General features: G+C 37.5%; 2 protein-coding genes across 4 annotated transcripts in view; one reads left to right on the forward strand and one right to left on the reverse strand.

Moving 5' to 3' along the window:
- The first annotated feature begins 357 nt into the window (after positions 1 to 357).
- LOC140753184 (uncharacterized) lies at positions 358 to 13,445 on the forward strand. The gene is made up of 15 exons (XM_073087611.1): positions 358 to 588; positions 757 to 941; positions 1,426 to 1,840; positions 2,171 to 4,047; positions 4,646 to 4,813; positions 5,141 to 5,332; positions 5,582 to 5,864; positions 5,964 to 6,896; positions 7,259 to 7,416; positions 7,858 to 8,019; positions 8,223 to 8,759; positions 9,173 to 10,360; positions 10,616 to 11,136; positions 12,081 to 12,227; positions 13,081 to 13,445. Exons 2-15 carry the CDS (start codon positions 765 to 767, stop codon positions 13,151 to 13,153), a joined length of 6,831 nt encoding a protein of 2,276 aa, XP_072943712.1. The 5' UTR covers positions 358 to 588; positions 757 to 764; the 3' UTR covers positions 13,154 to 13,445.
- Positions 13,446 to 13,861: 416 nt separating this feature from the next.
- The window catches only part of inaE (inactivation no afterpotential E), a 98,635-nt gene continuing 86,425 nt past the window's right edge, over positions 13,862 to 26,071 (reverse strand). For 2 of the 3 annotated variants that reach the window (XM_073087628.1, XM_073087630.1), the window contains exons 7-14: positions 25,638 to 25,761; positions 23,197 to 23,320; positions 21,773 to 21,898; positions 21,396 to 21,488; positions 20,123 to 20,277; positions 19,292 to 19,447; positions 17,642 to 17,754; positions 13,862 to 17,196 (exon numbers count right to left, since the gene is read on the reverse strand). In XM_073087628.1, coding sequence (XP_072943729.1) covers positions 17,022 to 17,196; positions 17,642 to 17,754; positions 19,292 to 19,447; positions 20,123 to 20,277; positions 21,396 to 21,488; positions 21,773 to 21,898; positions 23,197 to 23,320; positions 25,638 to 25,761 — 1,066 coding nt within the window. In that variant the 3' untranslated portion in view covers positions 13,862 to 17,021. The remainder of the gene's footprint in view (positions 17,197 to 17,641; positions 17,755 to 19,291; positions 19,448 to 20,122; positions 20,278 to 21,395; positions 21,489 to 21,772; positions 21,899 to 23,196; positions 23,321 to 25,637; positions 25,762 to 26,071) is intronic. The other variant, XM_073087631.1, reaches the window with a different exon arrangement.

Raw genomic sequence — 26,071 nt, forward strand, 5'->3', positions numbered from 1 at the left:
CATATGCCGCGTCTGCGTTTGCAATATGGGGGTGGGTAGGGATTATTCGGGTCTCGAGGGTACCCTCTTTGCCCGGGCAAATTCTCAAGGGAGTGAATACTCCCCGGATTTTTTTAATATTCTTTCATAATAGTCTAATATTATTAAATAATATTAATATAATGAGAAAACATTAAAATTAGACCAACTCCGCTGTTTAGCGGGGGGTAAATAGTGTAGCAAAAACTTCTGAAATGACTCCACTCATAGAGAGAGACACCAATAGGTTACTATACTCTTTGGACACCAATGTGCGATACTCTTTGGCTCTAGGGTTGTCAATATTGTCATTGTCATTTTCAATGTAAATAAATAGATGTCAATTGTGTCAATGTCATGCTCTCTGACCATAAATATTATTGACCAAATAGTGTTGAAAATGTTACACTTATCTTAAACAATTATTATATTATAGTGTTGTGTTGCGTTTTACTGCATAATAATAGTTTACTTTGTATCTCATGTAGTGACTGCTTAGTACGGCAAGTGCCGATTGCAAGATTGCTATTACGTATTTGTGTAATCACGAATGACCCGTACATAACAAAAGTCAATTTCCTTTGTTTTTATAAATATAGTATTTCGTTACTCAATTCATTTTGTTGTGTATATCTTTTTAAACTATGTGTTAGCACGGGGAAACGCATATAATTTCCTTCGTATGAATCTCTCAGTCTAATGTATTGTGATATTATTGTTTAATTACGTGGTGATTAGTTTTTACTATGGAGGGGCTAAGTCAAAATGAGAAGATCATTTGGAACTCGTGGGAGCAGAAATCTCTAAGGGACATGGTCAGAGAAGCGGCCGCTAAGGGAACTCATATTAATTTAGCAATAAAATATCTTATGTATAAAAATTCATGGACTGAAGAAACGGCTAAGGATTGGTTTTTAGCAGAGGTTAGTATATACTTCTTACTATAGGAGTATATTTGTTGGACTAGACTAGAAATGTTTACACATTGTTGTCACGCATTGTTGCAATTTTTTTTATAAGTTAATAAGTTAAAGTATAAACATGGACATCTGTAAAAAAATCACACATAACATTAAAAAGGTAACCATTTGTAGCATGTAACATTTCTTGTGTTTCAGTGAAAAGGTGTAGATATCTTTTATATGAGGCATTTCAACGTACACTTGTTTTTATTTACAATCTATCTGATTCTTTGCATTTTTCATTTCACAATTTCTCCATACTAAGGATTGTGATATTTTAATATAGCGATAATTACAGAAAATTACATTACCATGTTATATGAGAAAATTACAATATGTGATTCATGTTCTTCAGATCACTGAACCCACGCGGTTCAGTGATCTTTTAATGTCAAACTGACTGACATGGCAATCATTATTATAGAAAAATGTTATTAATTTGCAGGTAAAAGCATGGACAGTTCAACTTCTTACACGGAAGCAGATCTTCAAAGTCCTCCACATATTGAACAAAGCCAATGTCAATCCAGAGGAGCATTTAATGGACCTTGCTCAGTCCTCACCACAAATTGAGTACAGAGATTTCATAGTGACCCATATAGAGAAAATGTCAAAAGATATAAAAAGTGAAAATCTAACCAAATGGGAAGACTTTAAAAGACATTGGCATCTTCTCCGATATCTAGAAAGGTCATTTGAAGTTGACGGTAAATTTAAACAAAACAAAGTATTCGGTTCTGGTAGCAACAGAGTGTTTGTCAATGAAAGTGAAATCAAAGAGCTGACTATAGAGAAAATACAAAAGTATTCTCCAGATTGGAAAAGCAAAATTGCAACGGCTTTGTTTTTTGACACATTTGGTAAGAATAAATTATTGAATTTCATATTTTAACACTGAGACAGGACATTCAAACATGCTTTTCTCTACTAATCTTAATATTAACTTAATAATACATAATGAACTCTAAAAACACTGCAGTTCATAAATCATTTGTGTTCGATAGATGTATCAGTCTTTAAATATGTGAATCATCAGCACATGTTTTTGTTGTAAACAATGTATGACCTTAGTTTTGCAGTTGTTAGACATTCAGTATTTGTTAACAATGTTCTTATAAATGTTTTGTTGCTTTCATACAATATAAGTATCAATAGCTTATTATTAATGAGTTTCCCTTGTATCTTTTTAGAATTCTCACTATTGGACTTTTCATCGCCTCCTCAAATGTGGAATTACCTAATAGAACAGAACAAGGCTATGATTTTGGTGCGTTGGATAAATGTGCAAATGTCCGAAGTTGTTCGCGACATGAATGCGAGATACCTATTCTTTACCAACGATAATTTTGCCAACAAACTCCTGAATATAGACACTAAGGGCTTTCATACAGATATTCTAGAAAACCTAGACAACATATTTCGTACATGGCCCATTACAAATGATATGATTGAAATTGTAGCTAAAACTGATTGCTTTGTTTATACGAAAATGTGTATTTACGATACTTTGTGTTCTTACGGCATAGTTGTCGAAGAGGAGCGTAAAGAATTGTGCCAAATCATAGCAAGACTAGCCAGAACACAAAACTTAAAGCTCATAGATGAGATATTATCAGAATCATGTGCAACAATAAGCAAAGAAGATTTTTACTTTGAGTTGGCAAAATACTGCGTGAAGAATAAGTTATACAAAGTCTTGACGATGTGTGTTGATAGCCACATGTTGGACACGGATTTGTCGAATGTCGAAGAGGAAGCAAGGGACTGTATCGAGCTGTGGTTGTTGTTCAAAAGTATCGAACAAACAAAAGACAGACAAAGTCATGTGGTGCCTGTGTACAAAACTTGCCAACAAATTGCCAATAAGGATATAGATAACTATATCTCGTCAAACCCTCACCTCGTTCTTGGCATGATTCTTCTAGACGATAACACTAGTTTGTTCGATATTTTCACGAAAGAAGACTTCCTAGAGTTTAAGGATTTCAAATTGCCAAATAAAGGGTACAGGCATAAACTTCCGCATTTAAATAATGTTTTCAAAAAATATTCCAACAACAACAGCGTATACGAATGTAGAGACGTGAATGTCTATCAATTGCTTTCAGGATACCGTGGCTTAGATGTTTCGAAAGTATTTGAATTTCAGCTCGTTAATCAGAGCATGAACCACTTGGCTACTGACAAAGCCGATAGACGGAGTTTGGGTAGCCTGTTATCGTCTGATGTGGATATACGTGCGGGTATAAAAGCATTGTCGCATAAATCTGTTGACATGCCCGATTTTGCTAACGAAAAGCTTATGAAAAGATACGGATATGTGGCTAAGTTAAACCATGTTTATTATTTAAAGCAGTATCGTCCCTGTAACGCTAGCCAAGCGTTCGTATCTCAGCAATACCAGACATACAATCGTCTTCAGGAGAAAAGTATAAAAAGCGCATGTTGTGAGGCTCATGCCTTAGCATTACAGAATTGGTCCGATCCCGCAATGGTTGCGTGCACCGTGTCATTTGTTGCAATGATCGGATGCAACCCAACGCGGTGCCGAGTACACATGTCTGCCGTGCGAATGATCAAACATCATCTCATGTACCGTCGGGATATGAGCGAAGAAAACGTCAATAAGCTGTTAAATGAGTACGTGTCCAAGCTAATTCAAAGCAACGATGAGGCTGCGAGAAGTATTCTAGAATATCTAGAGGAAATCACCTTGGCTAAATTGAAAGAAATTCAAGAAAAGGAGGGTAAATTCGATATGTCAGTAGTTCTGTACGAGTCTCAGACTATGGTTAAGTTTGCAGTGCTGCACAATCTGCCTCTGCCTGAAATGCAACTCAAACAATTCGTTCACGATAATTCGTGGTTTAACTTTTTACTCTTTGGCGACGTTTTCCGGTATCCATTAGCCCAAATGCTCCAATTGTCTCAAGAGTTCGAGAAGAAATCGTACGCAGAGCACTTGAAATATATAATGTTGCACAGAAGCTGTGAAGACGACAGAGACAGCAAATCTAGTTCGAGCAATGGGCAAAGAAGACTCAGAAGAATGAGTTCCGTTGAATCTGTAAGCATTTAAATTTACATATACTTTTACACATTTACAGTCTGTATTAATAGGAAAGCTTGAATCAAGTTGGTATGTTCAACTGCATGCAGTTCAGTTACAACTAACTGATCGCACGTGGCGACGCCCCGCTTATAGTTTAGGACCTGTGTTCACAGTGTTCGCTTATACCTAATATTTGCTTAATAATTCACGATTGGGAGTGAAGACGTCACAAAACTGCAGCGGAATCCGGGCAGTTCAAGTCACGATTGTGTGCAATTAGATCGTGACTGCGTGGACGACACACAGTTTAACATATCAAACTTAATCATGCTGTCCGTATGGAGAAGCATCAAGCATAACATCGCATCGATTTGAAAAAAATAAAACGCTTTATACACTCACAGCCCCACACTAGGATTCCCTGTATCGTGGGTGCTATGGACACACACAGAGACAAATACACAAACACCCAGACCCAGAAACACAAATCTAAATTCATGATTTAGAAATCTGTCTGGCCGGGGATCGAACCCGGGACCCTCTGCACGTCAGACTGGCATGGTGACCGCTCCGCCACGCGGGTCGTCATAAAGTCCTGAACTTCGCCTTTCAGACCCCATCACACAGTTCGTGCGAGGTCACCGCGGGGCAGTACATGGGCCGCGACCTGTGGGAGGTGGCGGCGGCGTGCCACGGGCCGGAGGACCCGCCCGCTGCTTTACTGCGAGCCGCATACCATTACAGGGAACCGCTGTTGGTGCTGATAGCTACTTGCTATGAAGTAAGTGGAAGATTTTTTTTATTCATAGCGAGTCCTTCTGTTTCTTCAAGAAGCGCTTGGATATTTTTAGAAATGCTTTTGTTTCCTCTAGATATTTTTGGATTACTAAGTGGCCACGTATCATTACAAATTCCCATGTTTCTTTATAAATTTATCTATCTATTCATGGAGTTCTTTGAAACCTAGTGTTTATTGATGCATGAAAGTATGTCGTAATCCGTTTATTTATTTTAATTATTTTTTATACTTTGTGTGTGTTGTGTTGTGTAACAATTTCACTGGATGTTTTAAGCATAACCAAATTTTATAGTGTTGATTTATTTTTAGCCAAATGCATTGGATGTTTTATGGGGTCATTGGATCTTGGCTTCTCTAGAGAAGACTAGTGATGTTCGAGGGATATCTAAGACCGAAATTGCTCAACTTGTTCCCTCGCAGCCGTTTCAATATGTTGCCGAAATCTGTCTCCAAGAAGGCTACGTGACAACTCTACACGAATCAATGCTTATCTTTATGCCGGTAAGTAATATGCAATAGTATTTTAGTCACCAACGCAATCGGTCAAATATAATACATTTTTATACAAATATATATACATACAAAGCACAAATACTTTTTTTTGAAGATTTATCTTTATACTAAATTGTAATGCAAAAATATTATATGATTAACCATTACGTTATTTTTTGCTAATAGCACCTGTTAAATCTTTATAAAACCAATTATTTTTTATTTATGCGATAAATTTGATTAATAATGTCATTCTAGGAGAACCCATTGACACACCTCACATCGTTTTTGTACCGATGCATACGGTTACGTGTTTTCGACACTGAGACGAACAAGTTCCTCGTGAGCTTCCTGCAAATATGTCAGCGGAAGTACAGCGTAGACTCGAATAACTTCAACTGTCAGATTTCAAGGGAAACTCTGCAAAAGATTGCCGTTTCTCTCGTCAAGATTGCTCTCTGTCACTGCTTTGACAGTGCGTTCCATCAAAGGGAGTTTTTGAAATGTTTGGCCGAAGCACAATTTGAAAAAAGTTTAACAGGTATATTTTAATAAACTCCGTAACACATTATTATGTGTTACATAAATATGTTTATTTTATTCATTGAACAGTTTCATGTTATATCTTATTACTTTTCAGTGCCATCTCCAAATTTTTCGACACTCTTCGAGATTTTCCAGATATCAATGGAAACTTCCTTAGTCGTCAACATATCCAAGATGTTGCAAGACGACGCAGGCACTTACTTATCACAATGTGTTGATATGTACACGGCACACCAAAATTACGCCGTAGCTCTCAAAATCGCGAAGCTAGCTGGCTTACCGGTGAATGATATTTTGATAGCCGAATGGACATATAAACATGCAACGCTGATGGCCCGAGAAGACGTAATAATGGAAGACAAAGACTTCACGCTATTCATAGCTGAATGTAGCGAGGCTTTCAAAAAGGCTGGCGTGCATTTCAACGAGGCTATCGGCTTTCTCGTTAATCACGTTGAGTATGTGTCAAACACAGCGCAAAAGTTCTACTCGTACAGAATAATAATGAGCTGGTTTGAAGAAAGCCACGAGTATGGCCAAAGGAGGGAAAAGATAGAGCATTCCATGTGGGATGCGTATTTCCAGAGCGAAAACCGGGATAGTGTATTTCTGAACAACTATCCTAGCACTTTACATTTCATACTCAATGGACAGAAGGATCCTAGTCTATCAAAGAAGATGGGCCAAGTGAACGTCGAAAAGACCTTTTCTTCGCTGCTCCACGAAATCGAGGTGGAGTCTGATGTCGGGAACATCGAGAATATCGTGTTGTTGGAGGATCCCGAGTCGATAGAAGTGTGGACGAAGACCATCCACCAACTGCTCGAGTTGAAGCTGCTGGTGGAAGCATTCCGTCTGTCCGCTCTGTTCAGTACTCCAGCAGAGTACAGATACAGGACACCGGCGTGTCCAGTGCAGATTATGCGGACATGTCTCAAGCTAGCAGAGGGCACGTGTTCACCATACGAATTGCCGCAGGAGTTGCGTTTGGTCATCTCTTCTTCTACTTTGCAAAATAAATTGACAGGTTTGTATTTCCTTAGATACGAGTTTTTATATTTAATTTAAGGACTGGATTTAAGAAAAACTTTTTGTTGCTTCTAGGCCTACAGATTTAAGCTTGTCTGTTACATCGTTTTTACAATACAATAGAAATCGTTCTACTTAAAATATGGAATTATTCTACTTCTACTGAATTAATAGCATTTGTTTGAAAGTAGGTAGTTATTTATTTGGAAGAGTATAGTCGGATTGTTACATAATATGTGAAGGAAAGCCTTTATTCTTTGTATTTTTGAATAATTATTACATTATGGAGCGTAGAGTTAGTCTTCAAATTTATTTCAATACAACCACAACACTCCTTAACTTTTTATCCACATTATTCAGTGTCAGAGGCCTCGGACGCCAGTTTCGAGGAGCTGGTGGTGATCCAGGAGCGACAGGACAGTGACAGCGTGCCACACTTGGCCGCTCGGGAGGAAGCCGACAGATTAACTGCTTTAGACGCATTGGCTGTGCGCAGCGGGCTATCTGTAGCTAAGCAGGTATTGTTTTTGTGTTTGTATGCATCTCTGTGCATGGTTGAAGCTATTGAGTCTCTGGAAGATTTTTACGGAGTAACAACTTCCTCCCTTCTACCCTATAAAGGAAAGAAATATGTAAAGTAACTTTTCCGTATTTTTCTCCTTTATAATTGATTAACCGATGTTAATCATGAAAAATAATTATGTTAAATGGCACATTCATTTTGTTCTTTTAGGCTTACAATTCTTGTATTTTAATTTAATATATATTTTTATTACAATAAAATATAATTATATTACATTTTAAAAATATTTTCTCTTTGTATACAAATGATATAATGATAAAACAAATTGTTTGTCATTCATATGATGATCAAATATTATCGTTTAGTAAAATATTGCCTCAAGTTTAGTGTGCAGTATTTTTGCTCAGTTATAAATGTTATATTTTTGTCATTGCAGGTAGCTAGCTACTACCGCATCGCACTACAGATCGGATGGGACTACACATCAGTGCTCAAGTATCAATATCGTGCTCTGGACTTCATAAACCTAGTGAGCGGACGAGCCAGGATGTCATTGGCAAATCTAGTGTTTAGGACCTTCAACATTCCATCCAAACAGGTATTTGTGCTATACACTATACAATGCTTTAAAATATTAAAAAAAATGTTTTTTGATACTTTTGGGTATGTATTTAAAAAATATATATCATATCAAATCAAATGAAATCAATTTTTTTTATTCAAAATAGGTTCTTTACAGAGCACTTTTTGAATGTCAATACAACTACCACCACTTCACAAGGTGTGTTTATATTTTTTTAGATTGCCGAATATCTGTGCCGTGAGATGGTAGCAGCAATAATATCGCCTCATCTAGTAAAGACATCTACGTTCAGACAAAAGGAGCACTTCCAGTACACTCTCTGGGGCTACGTCCTCAATTCTGATCTAGAAATGTTTCTGAACATGCGTCCAGATGCCTGCAGTCTTATCGGAAGACTCATTTTGGACCATCTGATGGCATTCCAAAAGATTTACAAAGCGAACACAGCCGCTAGGATCCCAGAGAATGTTTTGGACGACAGTTGTCTCGATGTGGAGACGTTGATTGATGAGGAATATCAGAATGTGGAGGGCGATGAAGTGGAATCGATATTGACTGAAGAGGGAACCTTAATGTCAGCAGAGACTGAATCGGTTTTCTCAGTATCCACCGTGTACACGGCTGGGAACAAGATGTCGAGGGACACACGACGGAATCTGTTTGATGTGATATCCAGAAGTAATGTCCATATACCCTATGAGGTGAAGTCCAATATCAGGAAGATAACGAAGGGTGCCAAACTTTCTACTAAACAGGTAAGAAATCACACATGTAAGTAGGATAGTGAGATTTATCGAAATGAGTAGTGATTTGTTTTAGGTTAGTGTATGTTCTTGATATTTTTATTCGATAACTTTTGACATTCGAATTATATTATTTACTGCAATTATTTTTTTAATTAATTGTACAAATATTGATTGGTTACTTAATGTTATAAAAAAATATTCGATCATAATGATAAGCCAAGACTATGAACATATTCAAAGCTAGTTTATTATTGTTATTCAAATGTATGGTTCTTGTATTTTTCTTCTCAATAGTTGTTTACTGGCAGTGAAAAAATACGTACTTGCATTAGTTTCAAGTTGCATTTATGTCGGTGCTTGCATGCAATGACGATCGAGTGGCTACGTAAGTGGCATAATACTCGTCAACATTTGTGGTCCAGGTGAACATAATATCGATCGAGCTGCTGGTGGTCGGTCACGAGTGGTTCTCGTGCGCGTGCGACACGGAGGGCGTGGCGGTGGCGCTGCGCTCGGCGCAGGCGCTGGCGGCGCGGCTGCTGGCGGCGCGCTCGTGGCGGCTCATGGCGCGCCTGCTCACCGGCCTCGCGCGCTACACCGAGTGCGCGTACATCCTGCAGGTGATGGGGGAGCGGCCTCGCGCGCTGCACACGGAGGGCGTGGCGGTGGCGCTGCGCTCGGCGCAGGCGCTGGCGGCGCGGCTGCTGGCGGCGCGCTCGTGGCGGCTCATGGCGCGCCTGCTCACCGGCCTCGCGCGCTACACCGAGTGCGCGTACATCCTGCAGGTGATGGGGGAGCGGCCTCGCGCGCTGCACACGGAGGGCGTGGCGGTGGCGCTGCGCTCGGCGCAGGCGCTGGCGGCGCGGCTGCTGGCGGCGCGCTCGTGGCGGCTCATGGCGCGCCTGCTCACCGGCCTCGCGCGCTACACCGAGTGCGCGTACATCCTGCAGGTGATGGGGGAGCGGCCTCGCGCGCTGCACACGGAGGGCGTGGCGGTGGCGCTGCGCTCGGCGCAGGCGCTGGCGGCGCGGCTGCTGGCGGCGCGCTCGTGGCGGCTCATGGCGCGCCTGCTCACCGGCCTCGCGCGCTACACCGAGTGCGCGTACATCCTGCAGGTGATGGGGGAGCGGCCTCGCGCGCTGCACACGGAGGGCGTGGCGGTGGCGCTGCGCTCGGCGCAGGCGCTGGCGGCGCGGCTGCTGGCGGCGCGCTCGTGGCGGCTCATGGCGCGCCTGCTCACCGGCCTCGCGCGCTACACCGAGTGCGCGTACATCCTGCAGGTGATGGGGGAGCGGCCTCGCGCGCTGCACACGGAGGGCGTGGCGGTGGCGCTGCGCTCGGCGCAGGCGCTGGCGGCGCGGCTGCTGGCGGCGCGCTCGTGGCGGCTCATGGCGCGCCTGCTCACCGGCCTCGCGCGCTACACCGAGTGCGCGTACATCCTGCAGGTGATGGGGGAGCGGCCTCGCGCGCTGCACACGGAGGGCGTGGCGGTGGCGCTGCGCTCGGCGCAGGCGCTGGCGGCGCGGCTGCTGGCGGCGCGCTCGTGGCGGCTCATGGCGCGCCTGCTCACCGGCCTCGCGCGCTACACCGAGTGCGCGTACATCCTGCAGGTGATGGGGGAGCGGCCTCGCGCGCTGCACACGGAGGGCGTGGCGGTGGCGCTGCGCTCGGCGCAGGCGCTGGCGGCGCGGGTCTTGTGCGTTTGCGTCACGGAGGGCATTGCAGTGGCGCTGTGTACTACAACATGTCCCCAAACTAATAAATAATACATCTTAAATCTATGTATATTTTAATCTTAGTATGTAAACTAAAAAATTGGGTAGTGTCGGGACCATTTAATTTACAAGATTAATTATTATTTTCAGGCGTTACGAGACAATCATCAATTCGAATTCCTTCTCGGCCAGTTCGATTACATGCTGGGCCAACAGCAAGATAAAATAGCCGAGTTTAAGCAGGGACTTCTAGATTTCTTGAAGACCCATTGCCCGGGGGACACCGACACCTACATAATGGTCGCGTTGCATTTCAACATGTACGCCGAAGCCGCTAACGTGAAGAAGAAACAAGCGCTGCATTTGATTGACGATTTAGAGAAAATGGCGACTGATTCAGTTAAAACTACGTCGAGAAAAGCTCCACAGCCAGTTTGGCTCCAAATCCATGATAATGTGCCAACGAGATCACTGTTAGAAACCGCTTTGAATCATTGCACTGATGCAGCAGAATTATACTTGCAAGGAGGTTGCACAGGGTTTGCCGGAGAGATGGCAGCACTGGCGCAGCAAATCGCATTACAAATATCCTTATTGAATGCATCCCCAACTAGACTTATCTTGAACAGAAGCACTGAACAGATGTATGCCCTCGTCAGTGAATATTTGAAGTAAGATTTATAAAAAAAATATCTGTTGTTATGTAACTGTAGTGAAACTTGGTGTGTAATATTACAAAGGGTATATCTGTTTATTAATAACATTGTAAAGCGCTGTATTGCGCTTTAAAGCGGTTATGCGAAACACAGACAAGGGAGGAACTTACTCCAGGCGTTCGAACATAATCCGCGGTAGTATTAAAGTACCCGTGGCCGACCTCAATTGGGTCTCGAATACTAAGGTTGATTATAAATACTGTTCTGGTCTACCTTTGGATTATTTTGTTACGTTTTTGCTAAATTATTTATGACAGTAAGTCAGATGAATGTTTCACTGGAAGCTGAACACGAGTAGTACTTGGGTATTGCCATTAAATTCGATATTTGGAGTTTATGATGTTTATGTTCGTGCTACAAAAGTAACAGTCATGGAGATGATTTTATGGTTCTCGCCAAATAGTTGGTGTTACAAATTTAAAGGCACTTCTTTTACGACTTGTCCATAATCTTAAATATCCAAAGAACGATTTACAAACACAATTAGGCGCCCAAGACTTGTCATTTTTATCCAAGGACATTTTAAAAACAATAATAGAATATAGGTTTTTTAACCAACTCTGATATAAATTTCCGACAATTCTTAAACACGTACTCTCCGCAAATGGTGCAAAAGTTATTTGGATTAATTAAACAACTTCTTCTAGAAGTATTCATGTCAAAATAAATTCAGATATTATTCTTAACACAGTAAAATATGTTCGTTATGGACTAATAAATAAGAAAAAAATATAAAGAAGAAAAATAAGCGAGCTGTACAAACAATTTTGAGAGTATATATATCATAAACGAGTTATAAATGAACATTTACATTCATAAAATTGGCGGCAATAGATAAAAAAAATAATTTTGTAAACTAGTGTAATAAATGATATTAAGAATACAATGTAATATTCCAGTTTCATGGAGGGTTTGGTGTTGCTGTCCGCTCGCGGCGGCGTGGCGTGGCGCGAGCTGGCGTACCGCCGCACGCTGGCGCACGACCAGCGGTACTTACGCGACCTGGCCGCCGCGCGGCCGGACCTCGCGCACCACTTCTGCGAGAGGTATGTACTCAGTGGTGACTTATGCACCGCTTCTGCGACAGAAACTGACATAGCGGACACGTCGTATCAGTTTTGCGATTGGTACATAATACATTGTCCCTGTGATTCCGGGACTAGAATAGGGCTACGGTATCCCTTGCCTGTCGTAGGAGGCGACTAAAAGGGGGCTTCCGGGGTTGCGGGTGGCAAGAGTGGCAGCTCGAACCGTCCAGCAGGAGGAGCCGAGCCCGGGAAGGACGGCGGTATGTGTGGTCGCATACCGTCGTAAACACTACATGGTGTAGGAGGAGCAAAAACTGCTCCCCCAGGGTAGAGCCTGATCAGGGCATCGCGCTTGGAGTACTCCTGTTGTGTTCCGTCGAAAATCCCGGAGAACTCCAACAAGCGTAGAGGACGGCCACCGGGAGGGTTTTAGTGCGGTAAAAATCCCACATAACCCATATCCCACATAACGTCGCTCCCACGTCGTCGGTTTGAAGGTTTCCCCCTCGAGAAAAAAAGTTACATAATACAGTTGCCCTATTAAAGGTTTGGCAAATGTGTTGCTGTTATAATACAGGCCAATAATTAGGTAATTTTATTATTTTGTACCTTTAAAATTACAACTATGGTCACTGGTAAATTCGCGCTACTCGCGCCAATTAATGAAGTTTTTATTCATATAATAATAATTACGAAAGCCAATAAATAGATGGTTATAGAAAAATATCACATTTAAAAAAATCTGCCGCTAAATCTGTTGCCAGTGTAATATAATTATTATTAATTTGAAGTAAAAATTCAATATTAGGAATTATTCTAATTCTGTAAAGTTTAAAAATATCTGTTAATATATTTGATTTATGTCTTCTAGGTACAAGACAGAGAAAAACAAAACTCCCGCTTCCCAAGCCGCTATGACAGAATTGCAAAACCTAATTAGATGATATAAGCCTCAATTAAAATATATTCGATCTCACTTCAATTTCTATCTATAATGCTCATTATATTATCTTGTGTACAATAAATATAAAAATGAAATTTTAAACTCTTTTAGCTGTATTAAATATACCAAATGTTTACTTTTAAATATCATATAAGCTATGTTATAAAATATAAGAGAAATGTATTGAAAATTGGCTTCGATGTTGATGCTGTGATAATGTTTTGTCGACTGAGAGATTAATTATATTTTTGTTATCGTACGTAGCTACTTTGAATAAATAATATATCAATTGACATGTGTATATTCGTTTTATTAAATTGAATACAGTACATATTTTTATTATAATAATGTAACAAATATTTTTGAAATAAAATTATGTAAACGAAATCTCGAAATCTCCCGCCGGGCTAGGTGATCATGCTCGGGGAGCGGCCATGCTCCGACAGTCTTTGTTCGGATCTTGTATAATTATGTACAAGATGTTTAGAAAACTTCGATAGTGTGATTCAGAATACTCGTGGTGCCATCTCTTGACGAGTAACGGGAAGTCAACACAAGTGTAACAAAAGCTATATTCTTTGAAATAAAATTAACCATTCCAAAGAATTCCTAAGTTAATTTATAAAGTGCAAACTTCCACGTACACGATTGAAAAAACCTTGGTTTGGATTTGAGTAGGTATCTATGGATAGAAATAATTCAACATAAATTACTTAAAATAGATTTTAATATAATTTAACATAATCCCAACACAAAATATTGGCTTTACTCTAAGACATATAGTGAGAGAATATAAAGCCCTAATTTAGGGTACAAGTGAAAAGAACCTCAGTCCTTCTAATACTTGATTGTACTCGTACATGCAGTCAGTACTCGCGAAAGATACCGTCAATAACTAACAAGAGGCATTAGCGCCGTCAAAATTATGTACATTACACTAAAACAAGTAGATCCCAAAATATGTAACAAATTTAGATAACAAACACGAGCTAAAATAGGTGCGGTTATAGAAACGCCGATTAATAACAGTGTCCATCTTAAACGAAACTCTCGTTTCTATAAACGCACTTTAAACAGAAAAATAATAAATAATATCATTCTTTAGGCGACATTTATCTATTTGATATTGCCAATACAATTTATTATAATAGTTTCATTTAGTACTAAGCTAGCTTAAAGATATAATGTGTATAGGATTTTACGTGTACGACTTTGTGGCCTAAAGAATAACTTAAAAGACCAGCAAGGCACCACCCAAATCAAGTTCCTTCAGATCATAAATACATACAAATATATGGACTGAGGGCCACTGAAAATAGAAATTGGAATGTATATTACCTATTCAAGGTAAATGCTTATAAACAGAGAGGTAAATGTTAATACATTTTATCAAGTCCTAAAAATTTTGTTCCCGAAGTGTATCTACACGAAATAGATAGTAGAAATGTACACATACTAATATTAAGCCGTGTTTTTATAATAATTTTCTACGTAATTTTAGTTATATTATCTGAAAATACTTATCGCGTCTTTAGAATTACAAAAACGCAATTTACGTGCAATAACCCGGGATAATAATTCCAGAAAAGTGATTTTGAATCCAAAATGTGTTATTTTCAATTTCCATTTATCCGACATTGACATCTAGCGGAATTAAAGTAATTACACGAGTTTGGCACTTTTAGTTTTTTTTTACTTATGTACAAACTATTTTTTTCTTTACGTCTTTATAACTCTAAAGGTATGATTTAAGAATGAGACGTTATTCCGATTACTATCAATATTATGATCAATCCATTACAGTCCTTCTGTCAGACACGAGTCTAATGATGAGAGAGTTTCAATGAAGGGATGAATATACTTGGTAACATTAATTAATTTATACAAGATGTTGGCAAGAACAATACATCACATGTTGTATTTCAACTTGAAACTTTTAATGACATTTTAATATGCGGTAAATTTTATTTCCTCTAAAGTGGTCGCCTACAGCGACTTTTCACAACGATTCAGTTCATTTCACTGCGATACAATCTCAAAAAGTCGTAATGCTGTCACATAGCCCCCCGGTCTACCTGGTATCGCCCAAAACAGTCCCGATTTAGTAGAAATGTAGACGCGTGTTAACAAAATGCACTATTGAATCGTTAAAAAAACACCGTAAGCGACCTCTCTTATTTATAAACGTTCAATAGCTATTGTTTAACAATTGTTATCCTTTTCTATAGCATTTTGAAACGAAAAGAAAACGAAGACAAACAATAGTTAAATCAATGCTATTTAACGTTTATGAACAAGAACGATATTCTTAGTGCAAGAAGAGGACTACAATCGTAATTTACAATAGTGCTTAATACTACGTAATTAAAATTTGTTGTTCTGTTCACTGTGAACGTAAGATTATAAATATACCAATCGTCGAAGAAGGCATTAATAAAACTACAATATTACACGTGTAAAGGTAATAAAGGTACTGAGTTACTGTTAACAATAAGTGTCTAGATATTAATAACGATATGCCGAAGAAAATTATTAGGTTACTTTTAAAATCTTTAGCACATTGACTTAAAAATATTTTGTATTTCTATGTAATTGACTCCGGTAACACTGTATTCTACTCTAACATCTAATTATTGTACTTAGTGGTAGCATTGCAATTCTAACAAAATCTATGCTGCAAGTGCTTCGCTGTAAAAACAATTGCTTCTCAATTGAGCAAATTTTTAAAGATCACAACTAAAAGTGTCATTAATTCAAAATCAAATATAAAAATTAAAAACAATTGTATTCAATAGTAGAGTACGTACTATTATTGGTTGGGGTAAAATAACTTTGCTTATTTAGATTTAGACAATGCTGTATGCGATAGGAAGAAGGTATAAACTTAATTCATTACCTACTTATTGTGTTTTTAGAAAAATAATAAACAAATATAAAATATAAACACAAATATACAAGAAGAATCAAGAAATAAATAATAATTATCAGAAAAATAGTTTGTTGGTAACATAATTAAGTTCAATATCATTTGCCATTGTAAAAGCTAAAAATATTTTCAGATCTACAGTAGGTACGCATTGCGTTGAGATTAAACATTCCTCTATGTTTCTGTGAAACGATGTCCTTATTTCTAAATAGTTTGAATATTTACACACAATAATATCAAATTATATTAAACTAAACGCTACACACCACATACACCCATAAACATCTCATTTACAATAACAGTTGCCGTAAACATCATCACAGTCTTCTCACATTACTTACTCCTACGCCGTCTTACGCTTTTCTAATTAGAAACATTTGTTTGTCATAATTTATACTTATTATTTACAAATCTGTTAAAATTATCGAATAATTATTATGTACAGAGTTTCTTAAAAGCCCCAATTGATAGTTTTGAGAGAATTCAATAACATTGAAGCGAGTCATGAATTCGTTCTACAAGATTTTGCTAATTTAAGCTTAAAACTACAGAATGGCATTCACCAAACCTACCATATTCATGTGATAAAATTAAAGACATGACAATAATTCTTTCCCACGAGAATGATAGAGTGTTGCCAAGTTAATGGTATGTATAAAGTCAATATTGTACTTTAAAGTGTTTATATACGAGCGTGTTGCATTCTATTTAATTTTAAATGACCCTACGAATATATTGTTAAGTCAATAATTAACATATTTGTCTTAAAATTCCCGTGTTAAATGTAACTTTTACAACATCAGAAAATACATACGTCGTGTCATTTTGAAATAAGTCTCGATTATTAACTCAAACGCATAAACACCGGTAAAGACTACAGATACTACAGATAACAGCCGTTCTGCGTTGCACAGATAAAAATAAATGCCGTTGGTTAGTCAGCTTAAACTATTTGCGTGACCCGGTACGTGTGTTTCTCCTCTATAACGGTTTGTATCGTACGGTGCACGTTTTCTGGTAAATGGTCGAGTAACATGCGCGGCATCACTTGCAGCTCCATGAAGTCTTCGGGACACGCCCATCGCATCTCGTACGTCGGTTCTTGCGTGCGCACTTTCCTGTGGAACATTGATTTATTAGTATTCGTTGTGTGTAACATGGGACATATAAGTAAAGCTTATTGATTAAGAATTAATTAAGTTACTTCTTACCTTTCGGCGTCACCTTCGTTACTGTGTTCAGACATGAGTTAAAAAGAAAAAATGAAACATGTAATATTAAGGCAGGTATTTCACACTACACTAGGCAATGAATAGTCACACCTCATGAATTGACTAGGATGCATTGCTTAATAACAAAGTGCTAATCTTTAGATCATAGAAATAGATTAAAAAATAACTACGTATCCAAACACACGGAACGTGCAGTATCAGCAATTTATCTGAGACCGACACTAAATAAGCCTACTATCCTATTTGGTGTTCAGGGTGAAAGGCCACATTTCCTTCCGTTGATAGATAAAAAGCGAATGGGTGACGTGATGATAATATACACTGCTCTTACTTTTCAATGCCCATGCGCTTTCGCCTAGCGATGTGTAGTATCCGGCCGGCGGTGAACAGCCGCGCCGACGAGAAGCGCCGCGCGAATACGTTGCGCGACACTAGCGCCGCCTCCTGGAATACGATCGAATTCCACTTTAGCATTATATATAATTGACTTTCTATGACATCACTACTATTTGAAGATGGTCCCCCTCGTGATTCGATTCCGGTGGCACCACCGCCACACATATTTCTACATAATAAAAGCAGTTTTAAGCGCTGTTGTGTTCTGGTTTGAAGGGTGTGTTAAGGGAGACATACTTTTCTGAAACGTTCCAGCTCAGTCCTCAGAGGTAGCAGCGCATCAGTGGCCAACTTTAGGTAGGAATCTAATCCTATCTGGGGTTAGTTACAAATGTCCATGGGCGGCAGTAGCCACTCACCATCAGTTAGTCTGCACCCTCGTCTGCTACTCCTATATTATAAAAAAACGACGTCGCTAATACATATTACATCAATTTGATCAATTATCAAAAGAATATTAACAGGAAGGTATTAGAAGGTAACAGGTGTCCATATGTGACTACTTAACATTAAATAAAACACTAATTTCAACAATCATTAGCCCATCACTACTTGGTGTAACAAACATTAACTATTTCAACAAACAAAACAAACACTCAATAAAAACAAGTAAAACACACTTACCTTTACCAATATTTCGTATGTAACAAATTATATATTTTAAGAGTTAATGCACGAAATTTATTACAGTTTGATTGCTGTTTGGTTATTAGAGATGAATTTTGTACAATGGGTAAAAAATATCGACCATCAATCACCAATGAATACTTAATTACAGCCTATTTACCAACTTTACCAACAAAATCGTATACAAAGTAAACTTTTTTGACCCAGGCCTTTTTTGTTTTATATTTTATTAATGCCATAATAAATAAATAAATTAATTACCATAAATCGTGATCGTAGGTTATCCATTTATCTGATTATGGTACATCGGTTAATATTGCCATCTTTATCAAAATAAATATGACTGTGAAAAATTTAGGTAGGTAAATAAAATGTATAAGCGAAAAAATCCACACACACTACCTACCGGCAACCAATACAAGCATACCACAAAAAATGTGATGAACACAATAAAATTAAAATGAACAGAAAAGTCTTCACTGTACATAATTATAAGAATAGTAAAAAAATAACAAAAGGTTTGTGGAAACAAACAAAACTAGTTAAGTGATTAATTACTGAATGATTTTAAGTGAACATTTATTAAGTAATGGCACAGAAAATGTGAAAACTACCTGTGATTAATTACCATATTATAACAAGAAAATCTTAAGTGACATAGTTAAAAAATATAATTTACAAGGTTACAAATATGTAGTACAATTACACCGTGTTAATACAATGGGTAGGTCAGTATTGAAACCAACTAAATAGGCCTTATTTTTCAACAAGACTTATCCAAACGACACGTTAAGGACATAAATGAAAAACGGTGAAGTACCAATAATTAAAAAACTGCAACCAAACAGGCAAAAAAATGACGATGGCAACACAGGAGATGAGGCGCGATGAACACTGAAAGCGCGCGAACAGCAAGCGACACAGCGGCACTCCTGGTAAGAGAAAGGTTTACACTGACAGCACTCACGGTGGACACGCCCTGTACCAGCAGCGCGTCTGTGGAGTCGTCCGAGTGGTTCGCCTCCAGGTCCTCTGGCCGCCGCCAGGTGGACTCCAGGTCTCGGGCCGGCACCCCGAATAGAGCGTAACCGAAGCCGTTCAGCATTATTCGGTACTAGAATAAAAAATATTGAATTAGCCAAGTCAAAAAATAGGATATACCTGTTAATTATAATACTTATAATCCGCACCAAACTGCTAGTCCGCACCGAACATAGAAACGAGTCACGTCGCAATAGCAAATTGCAGATATTAGCGGAACGAAGACAGCGCGGGACCTCCTCGGCACCCTCCGCTGCCTACTCTTGCCCACAGGCAAATAGCTGTGTGCCCTTACGTTACGGAGTATAAATATGCTAACAAAACTGCGCGGACTATAAGTTTGGTGCGGACTATAAATCATTACGGACGAGGAGGATACTATTATGAAAAATAGTAAAGGATAGTTATTTGTAGAGCCCTAAATATATCTCAATGCCTCAGTTACCTGCCTATTATTTTAAATAGGTAACAATGCTTTATGAAAAGATACACTATTTTGGCGACAACCTTTAGAAATTACTGACAATCAAGTTGAAATTGTTATTGATATAAATTTAATTAAAATGTCTTTTTTTTAATTAAACGTTATAAATATTATTTACCTATTTACCCTTATAATGGTTATCTTCTTTAATAATGATATAATAAATTCACATATAAATATGATTATCCAGCATATAAAGGAAAACACATACATATATATTTTTTTCGATTAAATTTATTACATGCCTACTAAGTGGTAACTCACCTTGGGTAATTTGGTGGCGTGTATGGTCTGGATGACCTTGGTCCTCAAGTTCTCGATGCTGTGGACGCTGAGCCTCATCACCAGGTCATCACCAACGCCGATTGTTAGCACGAAGCTTTCCGTATACCGCGCCGCTTCTCGACTTATTAGGCCAGCTGGAAGTTACAATATATTCAAGTTCAATTTCAATTTACAGCACAGATCGCAGAATACAGTGCCATACATTTCATGAAGTTTTGAGGTACCTATGAGATATAAAAAGACTGATCGTACTTTCTATGCTTAGGTGGTTTTTAAACCAAAACCAAAGCTTTTTTAAGCCCCGACACAAATTAGGAGAGCTACCTATAACTTTAATATGAGGCATTGTAGCTTCTAAAGTTACGAACCGATTTTGATTTGTTGTTGTACGATATATTGTTTTTTTATACTTGATTATCATCATTTCTTTTTTAAATTACATCAGTTGTTTCTTTACGTTCATCCGTTGCAATTAAGAATATAATATTTTAGTATTAATAATATAAATAATTGTACTAAAATTCCTATGCGGTCGCTTCGATGGATTTACAGAAACAAAAAATACCCGGATAAAGACCCGGAAGTTTAAATTAATTATTTAGATGTTTCGGCCGAGTTTGGGTCACGGAACCCTCTTGAGGGCAGACCCATATAACGAATACTTTACAATACCATTTGTCATATAAAAATGACTTGACTAGATGCAAATGAGTATCTACTTATTAGTTCATTATAAATTATAATACTTAATAATTGTAAGTAAGGACGATTAATAATAAATATCGGAGAATCGAATAAGAAACTATAAAACTGACGTGTAAAAACACATAGCTTAAAATAAATTGTATTCCTAACAGGTTTCCTATAACAAACAAAGCTATCGAAATTGCTGCGTCATCAATTACCGCCAATGACTGCAATCTGTTATCGACGTTGCGTATCGATGAAAAGGATAATAGGACGCAATGCGTCATTTTGATCATGTTGATATAAAACTTATATAGAATCATAATTTTTCAAATGTTAACTATGTAAATATTTATACAGAAATAGTTGATTAGTGGGATTAATTTATTAATAGCAGTGATCTCCCATTGGATCTTAATCATTAATATTGTTTTAGACAAATATAAATAAATAGCCAGAAAATTAAAACAAAACCTCGTCAATATTTACTAAAAAAATGTTGTCAAACGAAAGAAAAAAGGGTCTGTTCTTAAGATTTACGATATAAGATTTAAAAATGACTGACCTGGTGTTGAAAATGCGAATACTTTAAGGTGTGGATACCTCGGCCTTAACTTTAATGCTACTAATACTGCTACACCTGCACCCAGACTGTGACCTGAAATTTTAATTAACCTTTAACACTACAGAAAACATTATAATATTACAGTACGTAGGTACACATCACTTCCTGGTCCGGTCAAATTAGACTAAAAAAATAATACTGAAGGTACATTCATTTATTTCAAGCTTAAACTTGTTCAAAATTCCCAAAATAAAAATATATTTACTGGCGGTTAAAGGTCAAAAAATGTGCTTTATCGCGATTTTCACCGAAGTGGTAAGTTTTAGCTAAAATTACCTCAAACAAAAAAAAATACATCATAATCGTAAGTCATATACCTGTCAGGATTAGGTCATAGTGCGGGAACTGCTGGAAGGTTCGGTCAAGGACCGGCATCAATCGCCGCAGCATCTTGGCGGCGCCCATCGACATACCCTTGTGAGCGGCCGTGTCTTCTGGTAGACCTGGAAGATTTATAAGTATTAGTTCGTTATCGTTTTTTAGGAAAAACTTGAAAACAAGCCTGCAGTATTCGACCCCAAATGGAATTGCTCTACTTAACAGCCTCTGAGAACTAAGTCGAAATATCTTGTAGGTTTCTCCTTACTAGGTATACCTTTCAACCCATAACAAAACAGCATTTTACTGTACTGTTATAAGCCCAAAATAGGTAGCTATGTACCCGTTCTCTAGCTAGGTATTATGTACCTATCTGGTATCGTAATCACACGCGATATTTATCTAATCTGCAAATATTTCTAAAAGTAGAAAAGTGAAATATCAGTTAGGTATCTGTTTAATTATGTATGGTTTAGTGACGATTTTATCGCTTATACATACTTGCTTACATAGTACCTGATGTCAGATAATTTTAATTAACATTACTATCTACTATCTTCTATGAATTATAATTAGAATACACACATTTATAATTATGACAGTTACTTTGTAATGATGTGTGTATTTGTGTTGAGTGACTAATGTAGAGTAGCTTCGTGAAGTTGTAACCGATTACGTAGTCACGCATACATACAAACAAGTATTCTGCAATTTATAGTTTTTTTTTTTTTTTTTTTTTTTATAATATAAGAGTAGCAGACGAGCATGCAGTCCACCTGATGGTAAGTGGCTACTGCCGCCCATGGACATCTGTAATCAACCCCAGATAGGATTAGATATTCCTACCTGAGGTCGGCCACAGATGCGCCGCTACCCCTGAGGACTAAGCTGGAACGCCTCGGAAAAGTCTGTCTCCCTTACCACACCCTTCAAACCGGAACACAGCAGCGCTTAACACTGCTGTTATTAGGTAGAAATAGGTGTGGCGGTGGTGCCGCCGGAGTCGAACCACAAAGGGTTCTACCACCTTTAAAATAGTAAGATAATTATCATAACATTTTAGGCATTTGTGTCCGATACGTATTGATGCTTTATTTTTTCTCATATAGCTTAGGTTTTACATGTGGATTAGGCTCTACTCATCACCCAAGATTTATATTTATAGAAAGTATTTTTATTAAGATGGGATAATATATTTTTAAAAGTACTATATGGGACACGGTTCACGAGGACTACAAAAAAGAGTAAAAACTTACAATTCACTTAAAGATACGTGAGCACGCTAATTACATTAGCATGTCAGTGACGTGAACTTATAAAGATTTTCTCTACCAAAAATTAAAAATGAATATCCACCTACGAGGGCACGCGGGCAACGCGTACATTCAATTCTTTATCATTTAATATTATAATAATAACTTACCATCAGCCTCAAATTTCTCGGAGCCGGCGGTGAAGTCAGTGAAGATGTCCCGCAGCGAAATGGAGCCTCGTACCGCCACAACGATGCTCTCTCTGTCGTGGTCGGCTATCACACAGAACGGCAGCTGAAAACGTTAACTATATTGTACTGAACTATCTTTTATTTTGATACAAATGAGTCGAGCATAATCTTTATTATGTACTCTACAATATACATACATACTTACAGTACCTACATGCATTATTATAACAGTAATTTAAAGTTATAAGCATAAATTAATAATAATAAAATAGTGAATTTGAATGCGATGAAGCGCGCAGGGCATAAAAATTATATTATGAATCTATGATTTTCAGTAAACTGTTCCGTTTGTGTATAAATTATTGTTTTGTCATAGAATATAAAACTTATAGATAAAGGTTTATATATATTTTTATAAAAAAACTTTTTGTAGTCAAATTGTACCCTTTGCTCCGTCTGTCACTTTTTTACAAGATGTATAATTATAAAATGTCAAATACATAATTAAATTTTAACAATGTTGTAGACACGGAACTAAAAACGTGAGACAAAAATGGTACTTTGATTCGGTATCATATTTTGTATATTCTCAAGGTCTACTAAGATATCTCACTGAGCTTTTCTCAATGAAGGTACTTGTAGCTATGTGCAAATTATCCTCATCAAAGTTTCCAAGGACTTTTCATCGTATCATCTTTCATCGAAAACATAATTATGTAGGTACTGGAAGCAAAGCACAGCTCTCAGAGTTCGCAGTTACTATAGTGTTATGTAGTCATAGGTATCAACAACCCATGGACATCACTAGTAACCAATAAATGGGATCTTAAGTAAATCAACGATGTGTCCGTCTTTCTACCCTTAAGGACTGCGATGAAACGCGTCATACCTCTGATTTATCAAACTCTTCAAACAAGAAAGCAATTTTATAATGATAAGTTGGAACTTGAGCCACATCTTTTATATAAACAATTTACTCGGCTATTATTTAAACTGTCAGTGTTTTCTCCTAAAAGTTTTAAGCAGCGTCTCTCCGCTAATTCTAATTTATTTTCGGAACTACAATTAGGGCCGTGAAGTGTCAAGTCTCCGAAACTTGAAACTGGGTCATAATTAGCATACACTCCGCCTGAACTAAAGAGTGAAGTTTACCAGTTATGTGTCGGATCATAAAAAATGCATATTTGCATATACAAATACGAATACGGATCATCAGCGTCTAGATCCGCGAATACGGATACAGGTCTAAAAATTTTTGGTCAGTTGATCAATGAGAATAGCCTCAAAACGTCAGATGACACTTTATAATTCGAATTAGTAAATAATTAGGTGTGAACGATAGAAAGGTTGTTCAGCTGAAACCGGAAACAAATTTAGACTAATAAAATCATTGTGATCTTAAATATTTACACACTCATAAGAATTAATACGTTATTTATACGTTAATACGTATTGGTAACGTTTATTAATATATATTTTTTGAATCTATAGGGGTATATAAATAGACTCGTCGATGTACAAGTAGATTAACACTTACGAAGCAAACACCCGAATACATACAAACACAATGCAAAGTTTCACAAACGTGTGTTTTGGCTGAACCGATTTTGCTATAATATAATAACGACAAAATTCATTTGAAAGAAGCCAAAAAGACATACGGATACATCTTTTTTCTTCCTCGGATACGGATACAGATATCCAGCACATCCCTAAAGTTTACCGCCCAAAAATCTGACTCAACACTTATGTGCTGCAAATTGCCACTTGCGAAAGAAAATTGAAATTTGTTTGCGAGTAATGACTTCATAACGAAAAAACCACGTATCTTACGATTTCCAGTTAACATGAGTTGGTATTGTTCGGCAATGTAACCTTGTTTACAAAGCATGATACTGTTTTTACTACGTTTTTTATAGTTTGTATTTCATTGTATAATCGTGTATAAATACGTGTATTTATCATGACATTTAAGATTTATATATTAAAATTATATTTGAAAGTCTTTATTGAAATTAAAATGGCCGAAATAAAAATCTGAAAAAAATGTAAAAGTAAAGATAGTAAGAGTAAGATTAAGAGTATGATTGAATGAATTTTCGACATGTTAAAAATCTGTTAATAATTTTTGGATTTCTTTTATTTCTTGTATCAGTAGTGTAACACTCTTGTTGTTATGTAGATGTATGTTAAGCGCTTATTATAATATTTAATTTATTTTAATAGGTAGGTATATTTGATTATAGGTCTACAGCTAAAGTCTACTTGTTTTTATCTTTCCATTTAATTCTCATTAAACAACTAGGACTTAAGTTTTACAATTTGCTACAAGCTAATAAAGATAGTATGAAATACTCATGAATGTATTTTAGCATCAAATCACATATAAAATTAATAAATCACATATCAGATATACTCACCTCAAAGACGCGATTGTTGAACGATGCAAAGATGATGTCATCCGCAGAAAGCTTCGACATGTACTTCACTCCGGCGAAATGGCACAGGCAGCAATTGTCGTCAGTCACTATCGAGTTCTTCGGCCTGTAATATGATTCACATGTCATATAAGAGTTATCTATTATCTATTAAATATACAATAGAAGTAGTAATCGAGGTTGTAGCGCATTCAATGGTAAGACAGTATGTCGCTCGTAAACATTTGTAGTCAACTCAAGATACTTCTTTCTTAAATTGAAGCTTGGATTGGATTTAATTGTCAATATTTGTCGCTGCCTATATTTTCCAATTTTAAACTGGTACAGGCCAAAAATGGTTAAGATTTGATTATGACTTACAGGTTTCTCCTATAGGAGTGTTTTAAACACATTATTCAGCTCCACGTTTTTGTATG

The sequence above is a fragment of the Epargyreus clarus genome, unplaced genomic scaffold, assembly GCF_041222505.1.
Source record: "Epargyreus clarus isolate Ecla_fem2 unplaced genomic scaffold, WU_Ecla_fem_2.2 ptg000026l, whole genome shotgun sequence".
Lineage (NCBI taxonomy): Eukaryota > Metazoa > Arthropoda > Insecta > Lepidoptera > Hesperiidae > Epargyreus > Epargyreus clarus.